This window comes from Balaenoptera physalus, assembly GCF_965194825.1.
Source record: "Balaenoptera physalus genome assembly, chromosome: 4".
NCBI lineage: Eukaryota > Metazoa > Chordata > Mammalia > Artiodactyla > Balaenopteridae > Balaenoptera > Balaenoptera physalus.
In genome coordinates this window covers 9,944,994-9,969,005 of record NC_138891.1, presented here as the reverse complement: position 1 = coordinate 9,969,005, position 24,012 = coordinate 9,944,994, and the positions used below count along the sequence as shown (strand labels likewise).

General features: G+C 36.2%; 1 protein-coding gene across 1 annotated transcript; it reads right to left on the bottom strand.

Moving 5' to 3' along the window:
- Positions 1–902: 902 nt before the first annotated feature.
- Positions 903–23,487, bottom strand: DAZL (deleted in azoospermia like; the record flags this gene model as incomplete). The annotated part of the gene is made up of 11 exons (XM_082459441.1): positions 903–8,336; positions 11,020–11,118; positions 12,222–12,335; positions 13,178–13,228; positions 13,961–14,032; positions 15,430–15,569; positions 15,660–15,723; positions 16,172–16,223; positions 16,786–16,877; positions 17,124–17,270; positions 23,200–23,487. The coding sequence occupies 11 exons, from the start codon at positions 23,485–23,487 to the stop codon at positions 8,283–8,285; spliced, it is 1,173 nt and encodes a 390-aa protein (XP_082315567.1). The 3' UTR covers positions 903–8,282.
- Positions 23,488–24,012: the final 525 nt, after the last annotated feature.

The following is a 24,012-nucleotide window of genomic DNA, read 5'->3' as shown; positions in this document are numbered from 1 at the left end:
AATTTTATAAGAACCTTCAAACATCACTGTAGCACAAATATAACAGGAGAGACGATGATGCTACCTTATCCTTGTGCGTTTCTGGAAAACGGTCTGGAAGTTTCCTTATGAATTTAAAATGAACCTATCATGGGACCCAGCTCTTCAATTCCTAGATGTTTATAGAAAAGAAATGAAAGCATATGTCCATACAAAGACTTGTATACAAAAGTTCATAGCAGCTTTATTGCAATAGCCAAAAATTGAAAACAATCCAATTGTCCATCAACAGAAGAATGGATAAACAAATGGTGGTAAATTTATATTATGGAATACAACACAGCAATAAATAGGAAGAAATTATTGATACATGCAACAACATGGATGAATCTAAAAATAACTGTGCTGAGTGAAAATGCCAGACATAAAAGAATATATACACTGTATGATTCCATTATATAAAATTCTAGAAAGTGCAAAACAAATCTATAGTGACAAAAAGAAGGTTAGTAGTTGAGGGTGAGCTGCGAATGAATTACAAAGAGGTGATGGAAATGCTACTTGTCTTGATTGTTGTGATGGTTGTGTGTATATATATATTATATATATATCTATGTCAAAACTCATCAAATTGTTCAATTTAAATATATGTAGTTTAATGTACACCAATTATACAACTTTAATGTAGCTGTTAGGAAGGAAGGAAGGAAGGAAGGAAGGAAGGAAGGAAGGAAGGAAGGAAGGAAGGAAGGAAGGAAGGAAGGAAGGAAGGAAGGAAGGAAGGAAGGAAGGAAGGAAGGAAGGAAGGAAGGAAGGAAGGAAGGAAGGAAGGAAGGAAGGAAAAGAAAAACTAGAAAAGGAAAAACGAAATCATGGAATAAAATATAGAGGCCAGACAGAGACTCATGTAAGTATGTAGTCAACTGATTTTTAACAAAGGTGCGAAGACAATGCAATGGAGCAAAGATGGTCTTTTCAACAAATGGTGCTGGAACAATTAGACATCCACATGCAAAAAAAAAAGAATCTAGACACCCTTCACAAAAATTAACTCAAAATGGATCGTATAACTAAACGTGGAATGCAAAACTATAAAAATCCTATAAGATGACATAGGAGAAAACCTAGATGACCTTAGGTATGGAGATGACTTTTTATATGCAACACCATGATCCATGAAAGAAATAATAAGCTAGACTTTGTTAAAATTAAAAATTTCTGCTCTGCAAAAGACAATTTCAAGGGAACAAGAAGACAAGCCACAGACTTGTAGAAAATATTTTCAAAAGGTACATCTGAAACATCCTGGAGGAGAAAGTAAAAATAAACAATACATCTGATAAACACCTGTTTTCCAAAATATACGAGGAACTCTTAAAACTCAGAAATAAGAAAACAAACAACTCAATTAAAAAATGGGCCAAAGACCTTAACAGATACTTCTCCAGAGAAAATACACAGATGGCAAATAAGCATATGAAAAGATGCTCCATATCATATATCATCAAGGAAATGCAAACTAAAACAATAAGATACCACTACACACCTACTAGAATGGCCGGAATACGGAACGTTGACACCACCAAATGCTGGCAAGGATGTGGAGCAGCAGGAACTCTCATTCATTGCTGGTGATTATGAATGCAAAATGGCGCAGCCACTTTGGAAGACACTTTGGTGGTTCCTTACAAAACTAAACATACTCTTACCATATGATTCAGCAACTGTACTCTGGGAATTTACCCAACGATTTGAAAACTGCCCAAAAACCTGTACATGGGGGCTTCCCTGGTGGCACAGTGGTTAAGAATCCACCTGCCAAAGCAGGGGATAGGGTTCAAGCCCTGGTTCGGGAAGATCCCACATGCCGCGGAGCAACTAAGCCTGTGCACCACAACTACTGAGCCTGTGCTCTAGAGGCCACGAGCCACAACTACTGAGCCCATGTGCCACAACTACTGAAGCCACAAGCCTAGAGCCAGTGCTCCACAACAAGAGAAGCCACTGCAATGAGAAGCCCGTGCACTGCAACGAAGAGTAGCCCCTGCTCGCCGCAACTAGAGAAAGCCCGCCGCAACTAGAGAAAGCCTGCGTGCAGCAACAAAGACCCAATGCAGCCAAAAATAAATAAATTTATTAAAAAAAAAAACCAAAAACCTGCACATGCATGTTTATAGCAGCTTTATTGCCAAAACTTGGAAGCAACCAAGATGCCTTCAGTAGTGAAAGGATAAACTGTGGTACATCCAATGAAATATTCATCAGAAATGCGCTATCAAGACATAAAGACGTGAAGGAAACAAATACATATTCCTAAGTGAAAGAAGCCAATCTGAAAAGTCTACATACTGTAAAATTCCAACTATATGAAATTCTGGAAAAGGCAAAACTATGCAGACAGTAAGAAGATCAGTGGTTGCCAGGGCTTGGGATTGGGGGTAAGGTTGAAGGGGTAAATAGGCAACAGAAGATCTATAGGGCAGTGAAAGTACTCTGTATGGTGAATTCACGTCATACATTTGTCCAAACCCATAGAATGTACACCACCAAGAGTGAACCCTAAAGTAAGCTATGGATTTTGGGTGATTATGATGTGTCGATGCAGGTCCATCCATCGTTAACAACTGTCCCGCTCTGTTGGGGGATGTGGATGATGGGGGAGGCTGTGCATGTGTGGGGTCAGGGGGCATATGGGAAATCTCTGTATCTTCCTCTCAGTTTTTCTATGAACCTAAAACTACTCTGAAAAAGTGAAGTCTTTAAATAAAAAAATCCTCAAAAAAGTGAAATAAAAATTTAAAAGCATCTAAAAAAAATGTGAAAAGAAACAACCAACGATTTAGTGGATAATTAAACCAAAATTCAATTTAGTGGTTACTTCTTGTTGAGGAAGAGGGTGTGATGAGGGAAGGCATATAGGGAATTTTTAAATTAATGGAATATTCTATTTTTTTTTTTTGAGGAGGGAATTGCTATTTATTAGTAAATATTTCTTATGCTAACTTGGGTATTTTATTCTTTAAAGGTATACTTATTTCTATACTCATTTTCACATGAATTATGGGTGAATTTTTAAAATACACACACATAAACACAATTCAGATTTCAGTATGCTGAAGACTGTCTCTGGAACTTGATTTTTTAACGTATTATTTCCAATGTTGATGTGTTATTAATATTCTTGTTAAGGATGAGACATACTAGTTAATTCCAAGGCAGGACCAGGAGAAATGACAGGCCATACTTTTCTAAAATCCAGGTAGTATGTTTTTAAAATTAGCCAAGTGGGCCAAAGACCCTCCAAGAAGGAAGTAGGGCATCTCAGCCTCCATAAAGTCCACTCTGCCCTCCAAGCTGAGCCTAGTCCCTCACACTCGGCCTACACTTGGACTCAACATCCGGCTTTTCTCCTGCACTCACTCTCTCTTACCATTCATTTTTGGTCACAAGTCTTGGCTTTCAGACTTCATTCAATCCACTTTTTAGCCTGTTCACGAGTCAACCTGGTCTGAGGACAACCGGCACTCCTGGGCACAGGCTTGGCAGGGAAAGATTAATTAAGCCAACACAATCCCTTATGAAGGAGTCACAATGGACTTGACAGCGTTGTTCTCCAAATTCAGCTATCCTCAAACTAGGGGTAGCCTGAGATGCTGAGATCCCCATCTGGGGCAGTACTTCTCAAAGTGAATGTCACAGAGATCAGAATCCCAAGGGACTTTAAAAAAAATGCATATTACTGAGCCCACCCACGTCTACAGAGTAGTGTATCTGAGCATGGGGCCCAGAAGTCTGAATCTCTGAGAAACACCCCAGGTGGTGGTTCTGATGTTTTTTGACTTCCCTGTGAGATTGGGATCACTGAAACTTGACCTGTTAAATATGAGGTTGATCTAATCATTGATAAAACCTTGGATAGTGAGTGTATGGGTTTTTACTTTGTCAAAGACAGACACACCACCAATCAGAATGATGAGCAGCAACCACGCCCTGTTCAGAAAGAAAGTGCAGTTAACCAGGTATACTATTTTAACGTTGTTCAGACTTGACTGTGAAGGGGGTCTAGTTTAAGGTAAAAACAAAGAGAAAACGGCCTCTGTATTTTAAATTACCCCTCCCCATTCTCACTGGTCCAGCCAGATTTATTCTGGGGGATGGGGCTAAGTTGCTAATATTAAAAATGTTTAACATCTGTGCATGGGCAGAGGGGACCAGCCCACTGGAAACAGCTGATCTGGCTTGACCAGCACAGATCAGTTGAGTGCCAGCCCTGCCTTTCTTCTAGAGTAAATAGCGTCACCCAACACTGAGCCAGAATACAGTGTCTCTATTCATTTTCTTTTGGAGAAAGACAATAGATGTGACTAGAGCCTTAATGTACTTTTGCTAGATTTGTTTTTTGTAAAGAAGAACTGATTAAGGATTAAAACCTTCAACTTTCTGAACCGCTTGAAATGTTACTGTTGCTTCAAATTTATAAAGAGCTTTCATGACTTCAATATCCCAGTAATGCAAGCATTTGTTCTATTGTTAAAGATCTAGTTAACTGGTATCTGGGAATTTCATATGAGAAAAGGCATATTCCTGCCACGCAGCCTTAATAGAGGTGCATGTATGATACAAAGCCCCGTGTGCCTTGGGAAAATGAACTAGAGACTCAACTGGAAAGCTTTCAGACCAGTTAAAAACATAAAATATAGCTAACACAGAGCTTAATTGTACAGTGGCAGTTTCAGTTTCTGTATTGAGAGACCATTTTTTGCATTTTCTTAGGATTGGCCCACAGCTACAGCCATACTGGACACGTTTTTAACTCTAAATGCAATGCAGAATTACCTATCATTTCTTTGCTATACAGACTGAATATTCTGCATGAGCATTCAAAAATGCATGTTTATAGTTTTATGTTTATTGTGTCCTACTACCAAATGTACTGTCTACAGAGTCTTCGATGATGGGTGGTGAGGAATTGCTCAGAAAGATTCAGTTACACACAGAGAAAACATACATAATGTTGGGAAGGGCTAGATTACATAGTTATCGAAATATGTACAGGAGCAATCTTCATCTAGAAGTGTTTCAGGGATTCCAAATGATCACACTCAACAGCTGGGCCTGTTTGTAAGATTTGGTCAATGGGAAGCTCTTCTCTGCCTTATGGTCCCCCACCCTCTCTAATACTTCTTTGTGAAAGCAGAGTGGCATGCTGCCTTATCGTTGTTGCTGATTACCCTCAAATAATGGCAATGAAAGCAGGCAAAATGATTAAGCAATGTGGCAGCCCATTTTTATGAATTTACCTTTAAAGACAACCAAGAGAATTTTAGAGAAGTAGGTACAGGGCTTTATAAACTAACAGGGAACTGCAGTGGAGTATTTATTTTTGAAACTCAATGACTTCCTGGCAATTTAAGGGTGCTAATCAATATTGAATAGTTATTTTGAACAATTACAAAGATAACATGCTCTTACTAGGAAAAGAAAAGAAAGCATGCAGAATAAACTTCTTACAGAGGTGACCAAACTTTTTGGAGTTGCTTGATTTTGCCGTAACTTGCAACTTTTTACAAAAAGGTGTTCTATGAAATTTTTTTCAATCCCGAAGACTTGGCATTGTGTTGAGAATTTTGTGGTAATCCTCAACTGCAAATATGCTTAAATTATCAAGTAGATTTAAAGCCACTGTTTTAAAATATATAGTCTAGTTTTAGGGTCTCAAAACGTTATAAACTGTAATTTAGCTTGATCAGAACTAATCAAATAATCTGGATAATGGTTAGTATATATGTATGAGTATACACAGACATTTAAGTACTACTAATCGTCAGCAAATTATACTTTAAACATCAAAATTTAATCTTTGGTGATTCAGAAGGCCCTCTTTTTAATGAAGTACATGCAGTATGAAAAATCTAAGCTCTATTATCAACAACCACAATTCCCCAAAATAATAGTGTCACAGAGATTAGACCAAAAGTGTGCAACAGACAAAGTGTTTATAAAGTCCAAGTTGTTTACAGAGAGGGACCTTGGCCATGGGACTGCAGTCATATACATGACTCTCCAGCATTCCTACTAGGCACTGCTCTGCTGATGCACTGCATTGGAACCCACTGTTAACCATCTCCAACTCAACTAAGAGAAATTATTTTCTCATGAAAATCTCTCTTAATTTCATAAGAGAGAGCAGCAAAAACACAATGTACCAAAATGTGCTTTTATAAACAAACTCGGCCAGATTAAGAAACTGAACAATATTTACACTCCTGAATTTCAAGGATCTAAATCTTGTCACATACTACCCACCCAAATCCCCACCATTTTTTTAGATAATATGACATGAATAACTAGGTTAAAATGCTTTTGAAAAAAAGTTTTATTTCTATTTATTCATTTATGCAAAGACAGTATCAGCACAGGTAATAGGAACACACTTTTAAGTTTAAAATTAATTTTCCATTTTGAAAGGTTCAGGATTTTGACTCTTCTACCTTACTCTTTTAAATACTTCAGTCCAACAAAACAGCAGACAAAAAGTTTATTTCCTTACTTTTCTTAAGGTCATATAGGGATAATCAGAATTGGCTCTTTAGAATTTAGGTATCATTTACAGTAACCTGGAGATTTAATCACAGAATAATACATGTAAGGATGTTATAGCACACACACACAAAAGTACAAAGAATTTTAAAAAGAACAAATTTCAGGGCACTTTCAAATTTTGAGGCCTAAGAAAGCTCTCTTGGGGATCCTCAAGTTAAAAGACTCCTCCCTTCAGATTCAGAATGAAAATTATTAGGGATTATAAAACAGTGGGCACTGATGATATGGCCCATGGAAGCTTCATCAGGATAAGGATAAATGGAGTTTCCATGTTTTAGTGAAGGGGCAGGCCAATGAAAGAAAAGCCAGGAAGCCACTTTAAACTCATGTCCATGGCAGGTCAAATGATGCTGATACAAGTGTTTCCCTTAGAAAGGTATTACCCCATTGCTACCTTTCCAAGGCTTATTAGCCCACATACTGCTTATACTGCTACTTCTCTTCTTTACATCACCTATTCTAAGAGCAAACCTCCTGGAAGAATGGTGCTACAGACTGGAAAAGCAAGACTGTGGGTAGAGCAAAGGGGCTCTGGATCTCTAGTTGTCTGTCACGATTTACAATGTCTAACCAGGAGCCTAGCTAATCTAAAAATGGATTGTTAACACTTAACGCTAGTATAATTTTGGGCTATGCGTATTACTCAACAACTTTTGTGGTTTAGAAACGCCAAACCTACTTCGATTCTACTGGACATATTTTACTTTAAAAAAGGGAATATAATAGGCTAAAAAACAAAAATAAAAATCGACCTGTTCTTTAACAAATAACTAACATTTTAATGTTTTTTATAAAAACAATTCCTTTCAGATACTGATTAATTTTTAAGTGACATAAAAAAAGTTTCAGCCTTCTTCAATACCAATATTTTGCACAATTTAAGATACAGCCATTGAATTTATCATTTCAAGGAAAATAAAGTAAAAGAAAATAAGGAGAATGGTAACTCACTGAGAAGCTTATGTACCTAGCAAAGTTTAGTTTGTTTTGGATTCTTTAAAAAAAAAATTAGGCCCAGAATTTTAGTTATCCTAGTTACCATCCCAATCGGATATCTCTATGTGTGGATTCTAGATAAGATTAAATATTTTGAACTAATAAATGTAAGACCCACTGATTGGACTATTTGTTTAGAATCTGTTTTACTGGGTTTAGATAAGGAAAACTTCAGTAAAGCCAACTATATACTGAGTTCCACTGATTAAAAATGCAGTTTTAAAAACTCTGCTTTTGTGGTAAATTTCTAGACAAATCATAAAAGCACAATATTGTAGATATTGTACTGTTCATAGGTACTTGTTGGAGAAGTGAAGTGCTTGTATTTAAACAATCAAAATTCTGACCTTTCAAAATAGGTTTTCTAAAACAATTTTTCTGAAAATCAGCATTTGCTGTTAAACTCTTAAAATGTCAATTTAAAAAAATCCTTACAGATAAATCTTAAAGTTCCTCCTTTCAGTCTCAATTTATTTTTACTTTTAACCATATATTCAACACAGAACCAGTTTCTAAGTAAATGTCTAATGAAAAACAGTTCTAATGTAAAATAAAACTAGGCAATCTAATATAACTTGTATAGAAAGTCTAAGTGTGATTTATCAAAATTCAAAATTAAATCTCTAAATAGTGGAAAAACTTTCAGTCTCTTCTTACTATTCAAAACCTCCACCTTCCTGTGAGACTAGAAAGTTAGCAGAGGATCAAACAGACTTAAGCACTGCTCGACTTCTTCTGAAGTGATGAACTCGTTTATCCTAGAAAAGACAGAAATAGTCCATTTTACTTCACTGAAAATTCCTATTACGATTATGACCTAAGAGAGTTGAAAAATACTGTACTTAAAGCATTTATTTTGGGTTTAAAAGCTATAAATAATGAAAGAAAAGTGATCCTTTTGGGGAAGCATTCCTGAACTTTGTGATAATCAATGTACCAATGGCCAGTTTTATTCAACAATTTAGTTAAAAAAGAAATATCAGTAACTCAGAAAAAGAGGACTTAGAATCAATACCCTTTTATGTAGATTAACTCATGATTTGGCAGTGATGTCCCAAAAAGACAGCTAATGAAAAGAAAGCACATGAGATTTTTAAAAGTCCTATTTTTACTAAAATACATCTGACAGAAATCATGGCTTGAGAAGAGTAATCCACTTCAATCTGAAACCCCATGCTTTTAGGTTAAAAAAGAGAAGTTTTAGCATATTTAAAAGCATATCCTTAACCTGTAATGAAAATATATAATTTTTTAGGAAATGAATATAAAAATAAAAATATATGCAAAAATTTCCTTTCACTTTATGTTGCTTTCAGATGTGCAGATAGAAGAAATGAGGCCTTACAAAGAGGAATGGAGCCGAGTAAACCAGCAATAACATAATAATAGTATTTCTTCTCTGCACTTTTAGCTTAACTGTGCCCTGTTCCTAGGGATTAAATTCCGTTGTCACATAAAGAAGGGTGACTTCTGGAAATTATGTAATCTGTTAACAGGGTAATATCCTATTTAGGTTAAAGCCCAGAAAAGTGGTCACAAACTCAAGTATCTTCAGAGATCAGGCAGGATATGAAAGATTATGAAGGAGCTGGAATTTATCATGGAAACAGCGTACATCCTGCCTCAGTGCATTCTAATTCAATTAAAACAACAACATTTAGCTAATCAAAATAAGTCTAGATATGCTACACAACTTCTGACTCTTAGCTCAGAGGAGCAGAACATTTTGGAAGGTTCAAAGGGAAACTTTTAATACCAGGTAAAAATTCAAGTTTAAAGACTTGCTGGTTAAAGATTTTCTGCTTTGCAAACAAATCCTTTAGTACTACCTATTTAACCTGCAGAACCTTGGGCAAAAGTAAGCTGTCCTACAGCTCCCAGTTCTTTCCTTTTAAATTGTCCTGTCCATGCAGAATGAAACAAGAGAACAAAGATCAACTTTAAATGAATGGGTTTACTCCCCAATGAGAAGGGGGTTAAGAACTTAACTCTGCTACAGCTCTAGTCTTCTGCATTAAAGGAACTCCTAAGTATTCCTTTTAAAAACACTTCAAGCTTTATCCTATTTCCATTCATAGATGGAAAAAGCTATTCTCCTTTCCCTGTTTTAAGATACAAAGCAATGGCTTACAAATGGTTCCAAAATGGTGATTTTGGAAAAATTCTGGCAGCTCCTTGGAAAGTTAAACATAGTTACTATATGACTCAGCAATTCCATTCTTAGCTATATACCCAAGAGAAATAAAAACGTATGTCCACACAATAACTTGTACACGAAATGTTCATAGCATTACTCATCAGAGCCCAAAAGTGGAAACAACCCAAATGTCTATCAAATAAGTGATGAATGGATAAACACAAAGTGGCAGATCCATAAATAAAAAGAAATGAAGTCCTGATACATGCTATAACATTGATGAACCTTGAAAACATTTCGCTAAGTGAAAGTCAGTCACAAAAGGTCACATATTATACTATTTATATGAAATATCCAGAACAGGCAAATCCTTAAAGAAAGGAGGTTAGTGGTTGCCTAAGGCTAGAGAGTATGGGGGAATAGGGAGTGACTGCTAATGGGTAGGGGGTTTATTTTGGGGGTGATTAAAATATTCTAAAATTGATTGTCGTTATGGTTGCGCAACTGTTAATATTCTAAAAAGTACTGAATTGCACACTTTAAATGGGTGAACTGTAGGGTATGAAAATCGTTCTCTCAATAAACCTGTTACAAAAAACAACAAAAACCTTCCCTTTACTAATAAGCACAATATTCTTCCCCCATTGAAGCGACCGGTTCCTTTCCATAATCAGAGACTCAGAACTTAAAGGGATCTTCGAGACTCATTTCAGACTCGTAAAAACTGGAGCCTTAATAAGATTTAAGTGATTTGTCCAAGGTGATAGAACCAGGATCAGAAACCAGAACTTTCTTAAATTCAAACACCCATATTCTTCTCCACTTCACCAACTCTGAATCAACTTCCATTTCTTTCTACTCAGCTCTTTTTACTACTTCATTTTACCTCTTTTCTCCCCCCAAAACACTGTTCAAGCATCATCTAAGTGATCGATTTCTTTTCTTCTCTTTAGTCCAATATCTACGTACTCTCAAGTTTTGCTTTCTGTTTCTAAAATTTTCTCTTTTCCTATTTGGTCAAGCCAATATTCTCATTCAACTCTCATGAACCCTATCAATTACAGTACAGGCTTCTGCTAAAGATATCTTCCCTAAGGGCAAACTACACTGTATCAAGATTCGAGCAGCTAGAATACACTGCCACTTAAAACTCACTCACAGAGATTTACCAGGTTACAGTCAGAAACTAACAGTTCAATTACTGATATATGCTCTATGTAGTATCAAAATATATATACCACAGAAAAAAGATACTTTATGGCTGACAAGTGTGCTTTTTATCCTGTATACTATTCCTTTCATACCTTGAAGTAGTCATCTTGAGTAACAAAGGAGTTTCTCAATCTGTTCTCTGGATTAAATAGACAAGATACCACTGTCTGTATGCTTCGGTCCACAGATTTCTGAAACACAGAAGTTTTCGGTAAAGACTATTCCTCCTTTTACTCACTGGTAACAAGCTTTTTGAAGAAGTTTAATGAATACATACACTTATTTCTAAACAATTCTCAGGTAATTTTGTAATACGTGCCACGTGTCACTTAGTGTGTAACTTTTGTACCAAATTTAAGAATTATTTCAGAAACTTAGTGATAGAGTACTGACTTAAAAAGCTCAATTAGTCAAGCCCTAAGATATTTGCTTAAGCCTCTTTAATTTTTCCTGTTAGATAAAAAACAGTGGACTTCAACATTTCAAGAAACATTTAGGTTAAACTTTGGTAATATAATTATACTGTAAGTTACTTTGATATTTTTTCAAATTTTAAGTTGTGTAACAAATCTGGGAATTTTTTCACCCCACAGTTCAGTAGTTCTCAACATTTTTCCACTGAGAAACACATGAACAAAGTACACATACTCCAATGGGAATCATCCAATGTTATGCACATTCCAATCACATCAATTACTTCCATATTCTCACCCATACAAGAAAACACAGAATTCAAGAGTGAGGGCACTGTTATTATAGGGATCTGCTCTAATGATAAAAAAGAAACAACTCTGTTTTAGTATTTCAATTACTAGCGGCTCCACCACTCTTGAGAGCTGCTACCATATATAATGTTATGGAGAGAATACCATAAATAACTGTATATTACTATTTAGCTAAATAAATGTTTAAATTGGCAAAAGACAAAGTAGATATAATTCATACTAATCCCTCTTTTGAAGAGTAGGATTCTTGAGGAAACCAACCCATTGCACTCTGCCAAATCACGTTAATATTTATTAAACTACGGTTAAAAAACAACAACAAAAAAACCCCAATGAAAACAGAACAGAGGGAAGGACTACTGAATCAACAACTATATATACACACTGAAAGTTTGGGGATGCCTAAAATTTCATTAACTTTTACATAAATTGCAAAGTTATTAGCCAATGACTCAATCTCTGTAATGTATTTAAATTAGGGCAAAGATGCTTGCTTCTCAAATGGCCATTAAAACTTGAAAAAATAAATATAAAAATATAAATATTAATAAGCAAAATTAGATGTTTGCCTTTTGTGGGCCATTTCCAGAGGATGCAGTAGCTTCAAGAACTGAGCATTCACTTGGCAAAACTTCAACTCCTGGATCAACTTCATTATAGTGGTAGTTAACAGCTGTATACGCCTACATTTAAAATGATAAAAGTGTAATTAAAGAGATGTACATTAGATACATTTCTAAACAATCTATTCTTCAAAATGGTGAGCTGACACTGAAAGTCTAAATGTGGATTGTGAAGTTCAATTACATTATTTCAGAAACTATTTCAAACTGTAGAGTTGAAATGCAATATGGCAATTTTTTATTTTGAAATGTCAACACAATCAGAATTAGAATTTCCCTAAGAAAAAGAAACTCCAACATATAGTAAGGGAATGAGAAGGGAATTTCCTAGTGCCTGAGAATTTCAGTTCATACTATATCCTTCAAATATCCAATCCTGATGAAAGACAGAAGATAACAAAGGCTCAGGTGTTTCAGAGGTAGCACCCTCTCTTGTTTTTTTCCTTTTCTTATATAACATATAACAGTATTGACAGCAAAACATTTTTGCTTCTCTTCATCACATTTTTTATGGCTAGAAAACTAGAGGCAGATTCAATACTAATTCTAAATCCCTGGAGTTAGAATTAGCATAGTTATTAATACTACTTTTCTTGGTTACATATTCTATCAACAAGTAACTGAGCACTTGTTGTATGCAGGGCAGCCATTGCTTAAGTACACACACAACAACCTGAGAAACAAAAAGCACAGTTTCTCCCACGGGAGTATATACTTGGGTTGACAAGAAATAAAACAACACATAATGTAAAAGAGCATTTAAAATATTTCTAGGCATATTTGATATGGCAAAAGGTCAAGAAATATATAATAGCTGAACAGTAAAATACTTTAAAATATATAATAGTTAAACAATAAAATACTTTAAAATAGGAAGTACATGTTTCGCTAATTCACCTTACCGGAGGAATAACATAACTCCTTTGTTCCACAGCAGGCCACTGCGGTGGCATCTTAGAAAAAATTGGAAATAATTATTTAAATATACCTTCACATTTTCACAGAGATATGAGATAGACAATGTTGAGGTATCTGTCATGCTGGCTCCTTGACCTTGTTATAATAAAAGAAACAAAATGGAAGAATAAAGTACTTTCTGTTTCTGATACCTAAGGATTTTATTGTTACTTTTATATATAAACTCCATCTTTTTCTCAATTTTCTGGAGTTGGTCTACAGGAAAACTCAAACATACAGTTCTGTGACTATATTATCATAGATATGGTCATATCCATGGACAGAAATTCAGAGAACTACTATCTTGTAGCAGCCAGCTGAAATAAACACTATCAAACATAATTGGAATTCAATGCTCTAAGAACTGAGCAGTCATTTTATTTCAACCTATGCCATTAGAAAAACTCATAAAAGTCAGCCTGGATGTTTCAGCTATTTGACAGAAAAGATGAAGAATACATGCTGAAATATAGAAGGGGACACCAAATCTTGTAAGACAGTACAAGAGAAAGCTTCTTCCTAAACTCATTCCTGTCAAAAGCTTCTTGCTAAGCTCATTCCCTTATTTCTAAGTAACAGAGAAGCCCTAATTCTAGACTAATTCCAAGTTTTTTCTTAAATTTTAAGCACACTCAACTACTTTAAACGACAAACTATTAGGGAAATTTACATAAATAAAGGCCTCAATAATATTCCAATGTAAATCATTTTGATCCCTCTTAAATTACCTGATAATTATAAACAGGCAGTTGATATCCAGTGATAACCTGAACTGGTGAACTTGGATAAGGAGGATAAGCCTGAAAACAAATTTTACAGAAAGAATGAATGAATGAGATATATTTTTAAAAATCAGAAAGAAGGAATATTATTCCCAATGTAACAAAAATATGAAAATAAGGAAATCTTAGCTTTTTCATATACAATGCAAGATTCTATTTGAGTGACTGGCTTCATGAAGAAATAAGTATTCTCTGTCAAATGTTAGTCTTTTGGGCTGGGAGAAGGAAGACATAAATAAGGTAAGTGACTGATTTTGCCAGCCTAAGTTTATCTTATCTGTATATTTATTCCCACCCAGAAGTTCTTTCTTACATGATGATAAGGCTCTATTAGAACAGATTTCCATGTTAGAGTTATATTAATACATGTGTTCTCTTTTTTTGTAAAAATACTTTTAAGCAGTTTTGTATTCCTTTGACAGTATTTCGGGGTAACGTGGAATCCTCCTACAGACTTTCTGGCTCTTTCTGTATTTCACTTCTAAAAGCTAAGGGCAGTATATTACCCCAAACTAGAAAAGAGACAATACAATGTCTTATATCTTTCAAAAGGTATTTACCGATTGAAAATATCTAGATAGTAGCATACATAAATATACCAGAATAGGTAATAACACCTCATGGTAAATGTTAGGAACAAGTACAGCTTTTCTTCTGTGTTTTATGTAAGAAAAGTAAAAAAATATTTCCTACACTTCAGGTAGATGGAAAATGTAAACAAATGAGAGACACTGCAGAACTATTTCACTATTATTTTGTTTCTTTCTTTTCCTAAAAATAAAATGTCTTTTAACTGAAGAAAGTAAACTGAACTAAGAAAATATTATCAATGGGAGATAAGTATTCCAAATCCCACTTCAAATATTAAAGTAACCAAGACAAGACAAATTATATGCCAGAAACTCACAGAGTTTACAAATATAGTTAAGTCATCAAAAATTTATCCATTCTAGAACCATAATACATCCAGAAATCAACAATCTATATGAGGAAGCATCTGGAAATCATTGCAAATAAAGAATAGCTGACCCTAGAAAAGAACAAACCAGGCAAACACATGAGGAAAGCTGCCTTCAAATATTCTAGGAGTTATTTGGGGAAAAAAAAAAAGATACATTCTATGTGGCTACAGCCGTCAGTTCTAAGATAAAGGCTTACAAACTATATAGAAGCAGATTTTAGCTTAGTATGAGAAGTAACACTAAGAATGACAGATTTCTAACAGGAGTAACAGATGTCCCATCACTCAAAAATATTCAAACAGGAATAATATCGTCACTTATTATGGAAATTGTTGACGTAATTCCACAGAGGGTAAGAAGTGAGACTGGCTTAATTTTTAAGGTGCCCCCATCTTATTGTATAAGATTTCTAATAGAATACACAAAAAAACCAGGAATGTAGGTAATTCTTACCTGAACATACTGAGTTAGAGGGTTCATCATGGTTGGAGGGTGCATGTAAGCTTCCATGTTTGGATTACTCCAGACACTCTGCAACTGTGGTGGAGGAGGAGGATTAAAAACGAAAGGACGTGGCTGCACATGATAAGCACCTTTTTAAAGAACAAAAAGAAAACAAAACTTATTTTTAGTTCTCTGAAAAGCTACACATGTCAATGAGAACAATTCCTTTCTTTACTCACATAAAGTTTGTTTCCTGATTGCAGGGCCCAGTTTCAGCCTTTTACCATGTAAATTTATCTGTGACTGAAAATAAAACAGTAACAAAACTAGAATCAATGTCTAAATCTTTACTTCCAAGACTTTGGTAAACACCCAAGTTCTCTAAAATTACTACTATCGGAGAAGATCATTGCTAAGAACATACCAAATCAAAATGTATCAGCCTGAAGTTACCTTACTTACCTTCACTACTCTAATCAAATGTTGAGAGGTGGTGTGGAATTTGATCAAAAACCTTTAACTCTCTATCTCTAATCTTTCCTGTCTCTGGATCATGCAGCTGGATGCCCAATCAAAAATAAACAGGTTCTGACAAGTTATGTAAGATTATTCTAAGTCTGGATTTCAAACAGAAAATACATTTATTTCTATATATTATACAAGACTGAGTAAATATTCAGGACTCAAACAATACTGAACACTGCATCCATAAGGTAATTAAGAGATTTTTTCCCAAAAGAAGATTACTTACTTCTACTATCTTCTGCACATCCACGTCATTATAAAATGAAACAAATCCATAGCTAGAAAGGCAGATAAATGAAGTATAAAATCACTACCGTAACAGTACGTGGTTTGAAACTTCAGTATTCCATGAAATAATTGACAGAAGTAATAATGATAAAGGATGAAGAATATACTGAGATAAGTAACTGTAAGATGTACATGATAGATCCTCTATAAATACTGTTTTATTTTCCTATCGTCATCTGTATCAGAATGCACAAAGATTAACAAAAAATTCATACCTATGAACCTGAATTTAACTTACTATCTATGGCAAGATGGTCAAAATTTAAGATACTGTGAAATGTGTGAAGAAAACAATTCTTCAATAAAACTGATTAATCCACTTAAGTGAAACAAATGAAGATGGGAAACATTTAAATACAAACACTAGGCAAATGATTAAATAAAACAGCTGGCAGCAAACTTTTATTCTCTACATGAAAGAAATTACAAAGCAACAAATTACATTTATACAAATGTTACAATACCAGATTTGAATTTTTCTTTTCTGAAACTCTATAGATGCTATAGTTCAGATATTTATTATAATTTATATTGAACGTATGTTTCACTTACCCTTTGGACACACCAGTTCGATCCGTGATTATCTTCACTTCTTTCACTGAACCGTATCTAGCAAAGAAGCTTCTAATTTCGGTTTCATCCATCTATGAAGAAGAATTTGACTTCAAGATTAAAAATTCAACATTCAAAATTTTCAATTATACTATAAAGAAGATTTGATGATGTGGAAGTATCCCCAAATTACCTGTAGTTCTTTGTCAAAGATATTTTTAGTCCCTATAGGTTAAACATAAAAACAATCCTCCAAAAAAGCCTTATGTTTACAACAGGGCCCAAATCCCACTATTCACAGAATACTTTTAAAAATAAATGAAACATGAATACAATACCCTAACATCAATTCCACCAACGAAAATAGTGTTTGGCATGATTCTGCCTTCTGGTAAAACATAGCCTTGGCTGGTGGCAGCTGATGAAGACTGGGTGCTGGCCTCTCTGGAGGTGGTTGAGTTTGGAGTGTCAGGATCTGCAGCAGACTGTAATTTGGAAAGCAGATATCACCACTAGATATACAGGCTAAAATCACAGATGATATGAAATATAATTTATGTTTTTAAAATACAAAATATTTTCATATAAATTACTTTCATTGTAAATTAATCATCAATATAGCTTAGTTCAGGCTCAAGGTCTAAGGTAATCAGAGTAGACCAGCATGAAATTTTAACAGAAGGGTATACAGTACTTTCTCAAACCCAGTGTCACTCACCACTATCCCTGGTACAGTGCTGTGGCAGAATACTGATTTTATATTGAGTTTGTGAAATACTACGTGAACTGGTTAAGTAATTAGAAAGTTCAGCTTTGTAAAAAGTAAAGTTACTAAAATCATTCTGTTGTACGTCAAGCAAATTCTCACTTTTCTGAGTACCTTATTCAAAAGTATGGTAAGGATAACCAATTTTTTTATAAGTTGCATCAAAAAGGAAACAAGAAGGTTTTAAACCAATTTATTTTGCCTCATCTTCCTCTTCACCAAAACTAACACAGACTTTAAAATTGTAACACTCCTTGTGTTAGTATGCCTGCTTTACTTTGGAAATGGATCATGAAAACATCCTTTGCTCACATATCATAGCTCCTGCTTTTAAAAAAAGGGTTTATAATCCTTTTCCCTAATGGTAGGGTGTTCATAGCATCTTTAAAATAATGTTTTCTTCTTGAATAATACCAAGTAAGGCCTACTGATAATTCTAATTTTCACAATGAGCTGAAAAATACAAATGATATCATCTTTATTTTCAGAGACCCACACAAGAAACTTATTATTTTTCTGAATTCTGGTCAGAACTCTGTCTTTAGGCTTCCCACACTAAGATTAACGTAGATTTTTCTGAATCAGAATTTACTGGTAATACGTATTTCGGAAACAAAAACTGATTTAGCCAGGAGATCTAAAAATTGATTTAGTCAGACATTCGTGTCCCTTACTAAGTTATAAATCACTTACTTAGCAGTTGTTTATCTCTTGGAAAACTGCTTTGAGAATGAAGTGAGGTAACATCTGTAAATTCATTTTGTAAACTATAAAGTGGTATGCCAATACAAGTTAGCATCCTGGTATCTGAATTTATTTTTAATAGGTTAAAGAAAGGTTTCTTTCCTGGTTTTACGATTTATGTACTTATTTTGTAGATACTCTATTATTTAACAACTAATTTGAGTTGGAACCTCAGGAAACTACTTTATGGCACATTTGCTCATTTGAAATTCATTTATGAAGTGCCTATTGATTATAAGTAGTAAATACAAAAGGCTGCAAGAGAGAGATATAGATATTATACTTCAGCTTATGAAGGAAAACAAAAACAAGGACAAAAGAAACCAACTGATACATATTTTTAAAAAGATAAGCAAAATAATTTTTACAGAAATTAATTACAATAATGAAAAGCAGGTAGAGTTCCTACTTTGTTAGGTATTAGAAATTACTGATAAATTTAAGATTCTATAAACTGCTGTACTAATTAGCTATGAAATCAAAATTGTTAAATTACCAAATTTGAGTGTTTGGGCTTTTCTCTATTAATTTGTGTTCACACTTGCTATTCAGTGTTTCTGTTTGAATAGTTCCTGATTCTTTCTTTTAACTATGGTACAGTGATATTCCAAGACAATAAAATCAGAGAAAGTAAAAACCATTTCTAAAGCTTTTCCATTTTTAAATGTTTTATAATTTTATTTTTTTTCTAAATGGGACTATATTTCATAAGTCACGTACCTTGAACTATCGAGAAATTTGACTAGATTTCCCTTCGTGACAGACAATTTACCAATCTCTTTCAATTAGCTCACATTCAAAAACCCAAAACAGGAATAAAACAAAAATAGCAGTTCTGAAATTCTTATAAGACTTTTTCTCCTTCTCAATTTCCCCTTCGTTTGTGGATGAACTTTGGATACCTTTTTATTTGACAAACTATTTATAGTATTAGCTGTCTGTGAACCACAATGGATAAATGTATTTTAAATTAGAGGTATAACATTAGGCCAGAAAACTGTGCCAGATTATAAAGAGTTATGATAATATATTGACTTTCAACCAGGGAAGATTTTGTGGCCCAGGGGCATTTTGGGTTGTCACAATTGAGGGGTGTACCTGGTATCTGGTTGGCAGAGGCCACAGATACAATAAGCATCCTATAATGCAAAGGAGAGCCTCCCACAACAAAGAATTATCTGGCCCGAAATTTGCATAGTGTCACAGTTGAGAAACCTGTGATAGTGTTGCCAGAACTGAAGAGAGAAGTTCTAATTCTTATATCCTATTTACAAAAGTAAAATGGAGACTTGAGACAACTAAACAGTAATTTGCGAAACAGAAAAAAGCCATTAGATATTATAGAAAGTTTGGTTTCGGGCTGGGTTGTACAAATTGACTGTCTGCTTAATTGAGGTATTAAGTATAAAATTGATCAAATCATTTCACTAGTATCATAATGTCTTAAGGAAGGCATCGTTATGTCTATCCTAGTCCTGAGCCAGCAGATGGTGCTCAAAGCTAAAGTAAGGAAAGTACTCCATTTTAAGACGCCTGAACAACAGGGATTTTAAAACTTCGCCTGTATGTGTATTTACATACAGTTATAACTTATACATACAAATCCAGAACCATGCACAACCTTTGGTTACTTTTAAACTATTGCCAAAAATACTTCACAAATGAACTCTTAGGCTAAAGCAAAAAGTTTGGTAAAGAAATTCATCTTACCTACCAACAGCATGTAGAGAATAAACTGAATGAAAGAAGTAATTATTTTTCTTAATTACACCTTCAAGTGAGTTGATGGGTTCTGAAATGTGTAATTCTGGAATATTAAGTAGGAGTGAACTTGGAGGGCATCATATACAAAATTCTCATCACTGCTATTCAGTAATATATTCCCTTTTATATCTGGATGACCAAATGACAAAGATAACTAAAAGCTGGAAAAAAAACTTTATCATTACTAAAGCTTCTGGGATGTCAGCTCTTTGACATTTTATTCAACTATTACGTCTACATGCAAGCAAACTGAAATAATTTGCAGTCATCAGTGTCATATCCACAGAAGGAAGTAGTTATTAAAGAGAAAAGGAAATTCTATTAAGGAAATAGTAAATGAAAATCAGAATAAAACCCTTTAAGTAAATCAAAGAATGGACTCTGGGGGGGCAAGGGGAATCCAAACAACAAACAATCCTGGGAAAGCTAAGCAAGAAAAAGGCAAGAATACAAAAATACACATTAGTCCTGAAAAATTGGGATATGAGTACAGATTAGAATGCTCTGTAAGAGTAAGTTTGGAAATCTTGATAATATGACTAACTTTCCAGAGAAATGTAAACTTTTAAAGACAATCTTAAGAAAACAAAGAGCACTCAATTCCTGGGTCAGTTTCACTGGGAGTTTTCTCAAACTGTAAAGAAACAGGTAATTTGTGTGTGGAGGGCAAACGGGGTGGTTAAGAGGGGGCGCACCTAGACAGAAACAACGGTAGACAGGAGAGAGAGTGGAAGAGAAGGAAAATTCAAATGTTTTAAAAAAATTTTCAGAGAAAAGAAGAAGAAAGAATATTTCTCAATGCATTTTATAAAACTAACACCATCTAAATAACAAAATCTGGTTAAGATGGTCCACCCCTGCCCCCAACACTGAGATGCTACATTCTAGCAGTATACAAAAAAATATACAATTAAGAACAGTTTACATTGTAAATTCAAGGATGGTTCATTCTTAGGAAATGTGTTACTGCAATTCATCACTGCAAAAGCATCTGATAAAATACAGCATCCATTTCTTAATTTTTAAAAAACCCAAGTAAAATAAAAACATCTTATTTTCTACTGATCTAAATCTAGGCTATCATCAAGCTTAAAGTGAAACATGATAGTAATTTACATTAAAATTAGAAATAAGGGTCTCTCCTTATCAACCCTATAAATTTTTTCCTATATATAACTAATGTACTAAAATAGAGTTGTTATAAATCACCAAAAGATAAATATGCAAATAGAAAGGTGGATTAAGAATAAAAAAAAAAGAAATGCAAAAAGCTAATGACAAACTTTAACTTCACTAATGATAAACAAAAGAAAAAGTACATCAACACAGTGAAATATTTTCCAGTTATTAGACTGGCAACTTTAAAAAGTACAATACCTTTCATTGGAAAGTGTGTGGAGAAGCGGTCACACTACACACCATCAGTAGGAATATATAGTGGTATGTGCTTTATCAAGAGTTACTAAGAAAAATGTATCATAATTCAAAATTGTTACAAAATGAGCGTAACCTTTTCACCCAGTTATTCCACTCCTGGCAATTTATTTCAAGTTATTAACAGAATAAGCATGCCAAAACATTTGCACAAACATACTCATTATGGTATTGTTTTAATGTAAACAAATTACTCATTATAAGGGAATGTGGTAAAATTAAGTAATGGTAATATAGAAATACATTAATTTTTGGTAAAATAACTAAGTATATATTCAAAATTATTTTACATTTCTGTTTGGAATAAGGCCCACTACACTAAGTGAAGGATACAGGTTGTAAAATAGTATTATATAGCACGGTAAAATTTTTATAAAATAAAATGTACCTATATACATGCAATACATGCTTGAAAACAATCTGGAAGGGCATACGTACATCAAAACTTCAATAGTGGTTGAATGTTGGGATTAAGATGGACCTCTACTTTCTTACATTGATTATCTTCCAATGAGTTAACGTATTAGTTTTGTATCACAAAAAAAAAAAATCAGTAAAGTTATTAGCATTTCCCCCCTTTTCCTCTAAAAAGAGGAGAGGACAAAGTTGGAAATAATTACAGTAACTCCAATTATTAATTATTGATATGGATACGTACATGACATAATTATTACAAATAGTTACAATCAAATTTTTACTTTAAAATTTATACATTCTAATAAATTGTATATAAATTCCCTCCCTTTACCTCTAAAAATACAGAAAATAAGTTATTACACTACCGACAACTACACATATATAATACACCTGTGACTTGATGGTTGGTCAAAAGTGTTCTCAGAGTCGTACCTTGAGGTGGTGAAATCAACTAAATGCACTTAACAAAACTCACATAAATGTCACCCAACAGAGCATGTAATACTCTACGGACATTTTGTTGAAGGTTTCTGGTTTCTCTTGGGGAAAAGTGTTCCCCGGATTAAAAACTGCTAGACTTCCCCAAGCTGCCGCCGCTCAGAGACGTGGACAGCGCCGACCTCGTGCGGAAATGATGGCGTCGGGTGAGCTTCCGCCCCGAGGTCCCCGCGGTCGCCACCGCGCAGGCACGAGGCTGCCCCAGGGGCACCGTGGGCTCGAGCTCTCCAGGTCCCGCCCCGCCCCCACTCTGGGCTTGGACACACCCCCAAAGGCCCCCCAGGAACCCCGACCCCGCCCCGTGCCAGACCCGTGGGGCCCCGCCTCCTGAGGTGGCTCCGCCCGGCTTCCGCGTCTGCACGCAGGCGCCCCCGAGGCCGCGCCACGCGGCGCTCGGCAGGCCCGACGCCATCTCGCGGAGGCCACCCCGCCTGAATGAGCTTGGGAAGGGAGGCTTCTAGAGTGGGGTGGGGGTGGGGCGGAGTGAGGTCCCCGCCCCCCAGTCCGGCCGGCGGAGGCCGGAAGCCCCTCCACACCCTAGCTGCGTTGACGGGATGGCCGCGGGCCTTGCACGTGCTGGGCGGGGCCCCGGGCACTCCCTTCCCACAGCCAGGCCTCCCGCCCCTCCGCCGGCCCTCAGCACCCTGTAGGCCGTGCTGGACCGCCTCCCCCTCGCCCTCAAGCCGGGCCCCAGTACAGGAAAGCCGGGTGGCCCGGCTCTCGGCTCCCGTCCCCCGTCCCCTTCAGCGCCCCGGCCGCCCTGAGGAACCCCTCAGGCCTCCTCCACTCACCATGATGGCGGCAGCCAGTGTTCCCACAGAGGGGCTCGAGAAGGAGCTGAGGCTGGCTTCAGGCACCGGGGCTGCTGTTAGGCCTGCTCGTACCCACCGCCCGGCTTGACTGGGCAGAGAAAGCAGAGATGGACGAGCGAGAAGAAGCAGCGCCTGACGGCGAGGCCGAGGGGCGCAGGCGGACTGAGGCGTGGCCAGCGGAGCGCCCGGACGTGGCTCCTGCGCAGGGTGAGGGGGCTCGTCGGAGAGACGCGTCAGCCAATGGGCGGCCGTGCCGCCGCCCCCCATGGGGGGGGACTCGCGGGGCACGACTGTGCCGCCCGGGGGGCACGGAGGGGGTGCGCGCGGGCCGGCATCGTGCCCCTCCCCCACGCCCCAGGCACAGGCCCCAGACGAAGGGGCCCACCGACCCACAGAGACAGGCATCACCCCAAAAGTGCCTTAGAGGCACGCCTGAAATAAGTATGCATTCTCAAATACGTGTTAAAGTTAAAAACAAAATTTTAATGTGTCCAGGCGCTGGTATCAAAATGGCGTCCTGAAGTCACAGGATTAGCCCGATCGATGGCGATTATTCCTATCATCGGCCGCAGAATCAATTGAAATGCCAACAGAAATAGAAAATAGAAACGCGTATATGGAGAACAGGGAGGGAGACATCAAAAGGCCAGAAACTTGGACGACTTTCTGTCAAGTCTGAGGGAGATGGGGCTGGATTGGAATGAACACCAGCTAGGGCAATCATCTTGGTGCTCAAGACGTTCATTCTTTCAAGAAATAGTTATCTAGGTCTGCGATTTGCCGGATACCCAA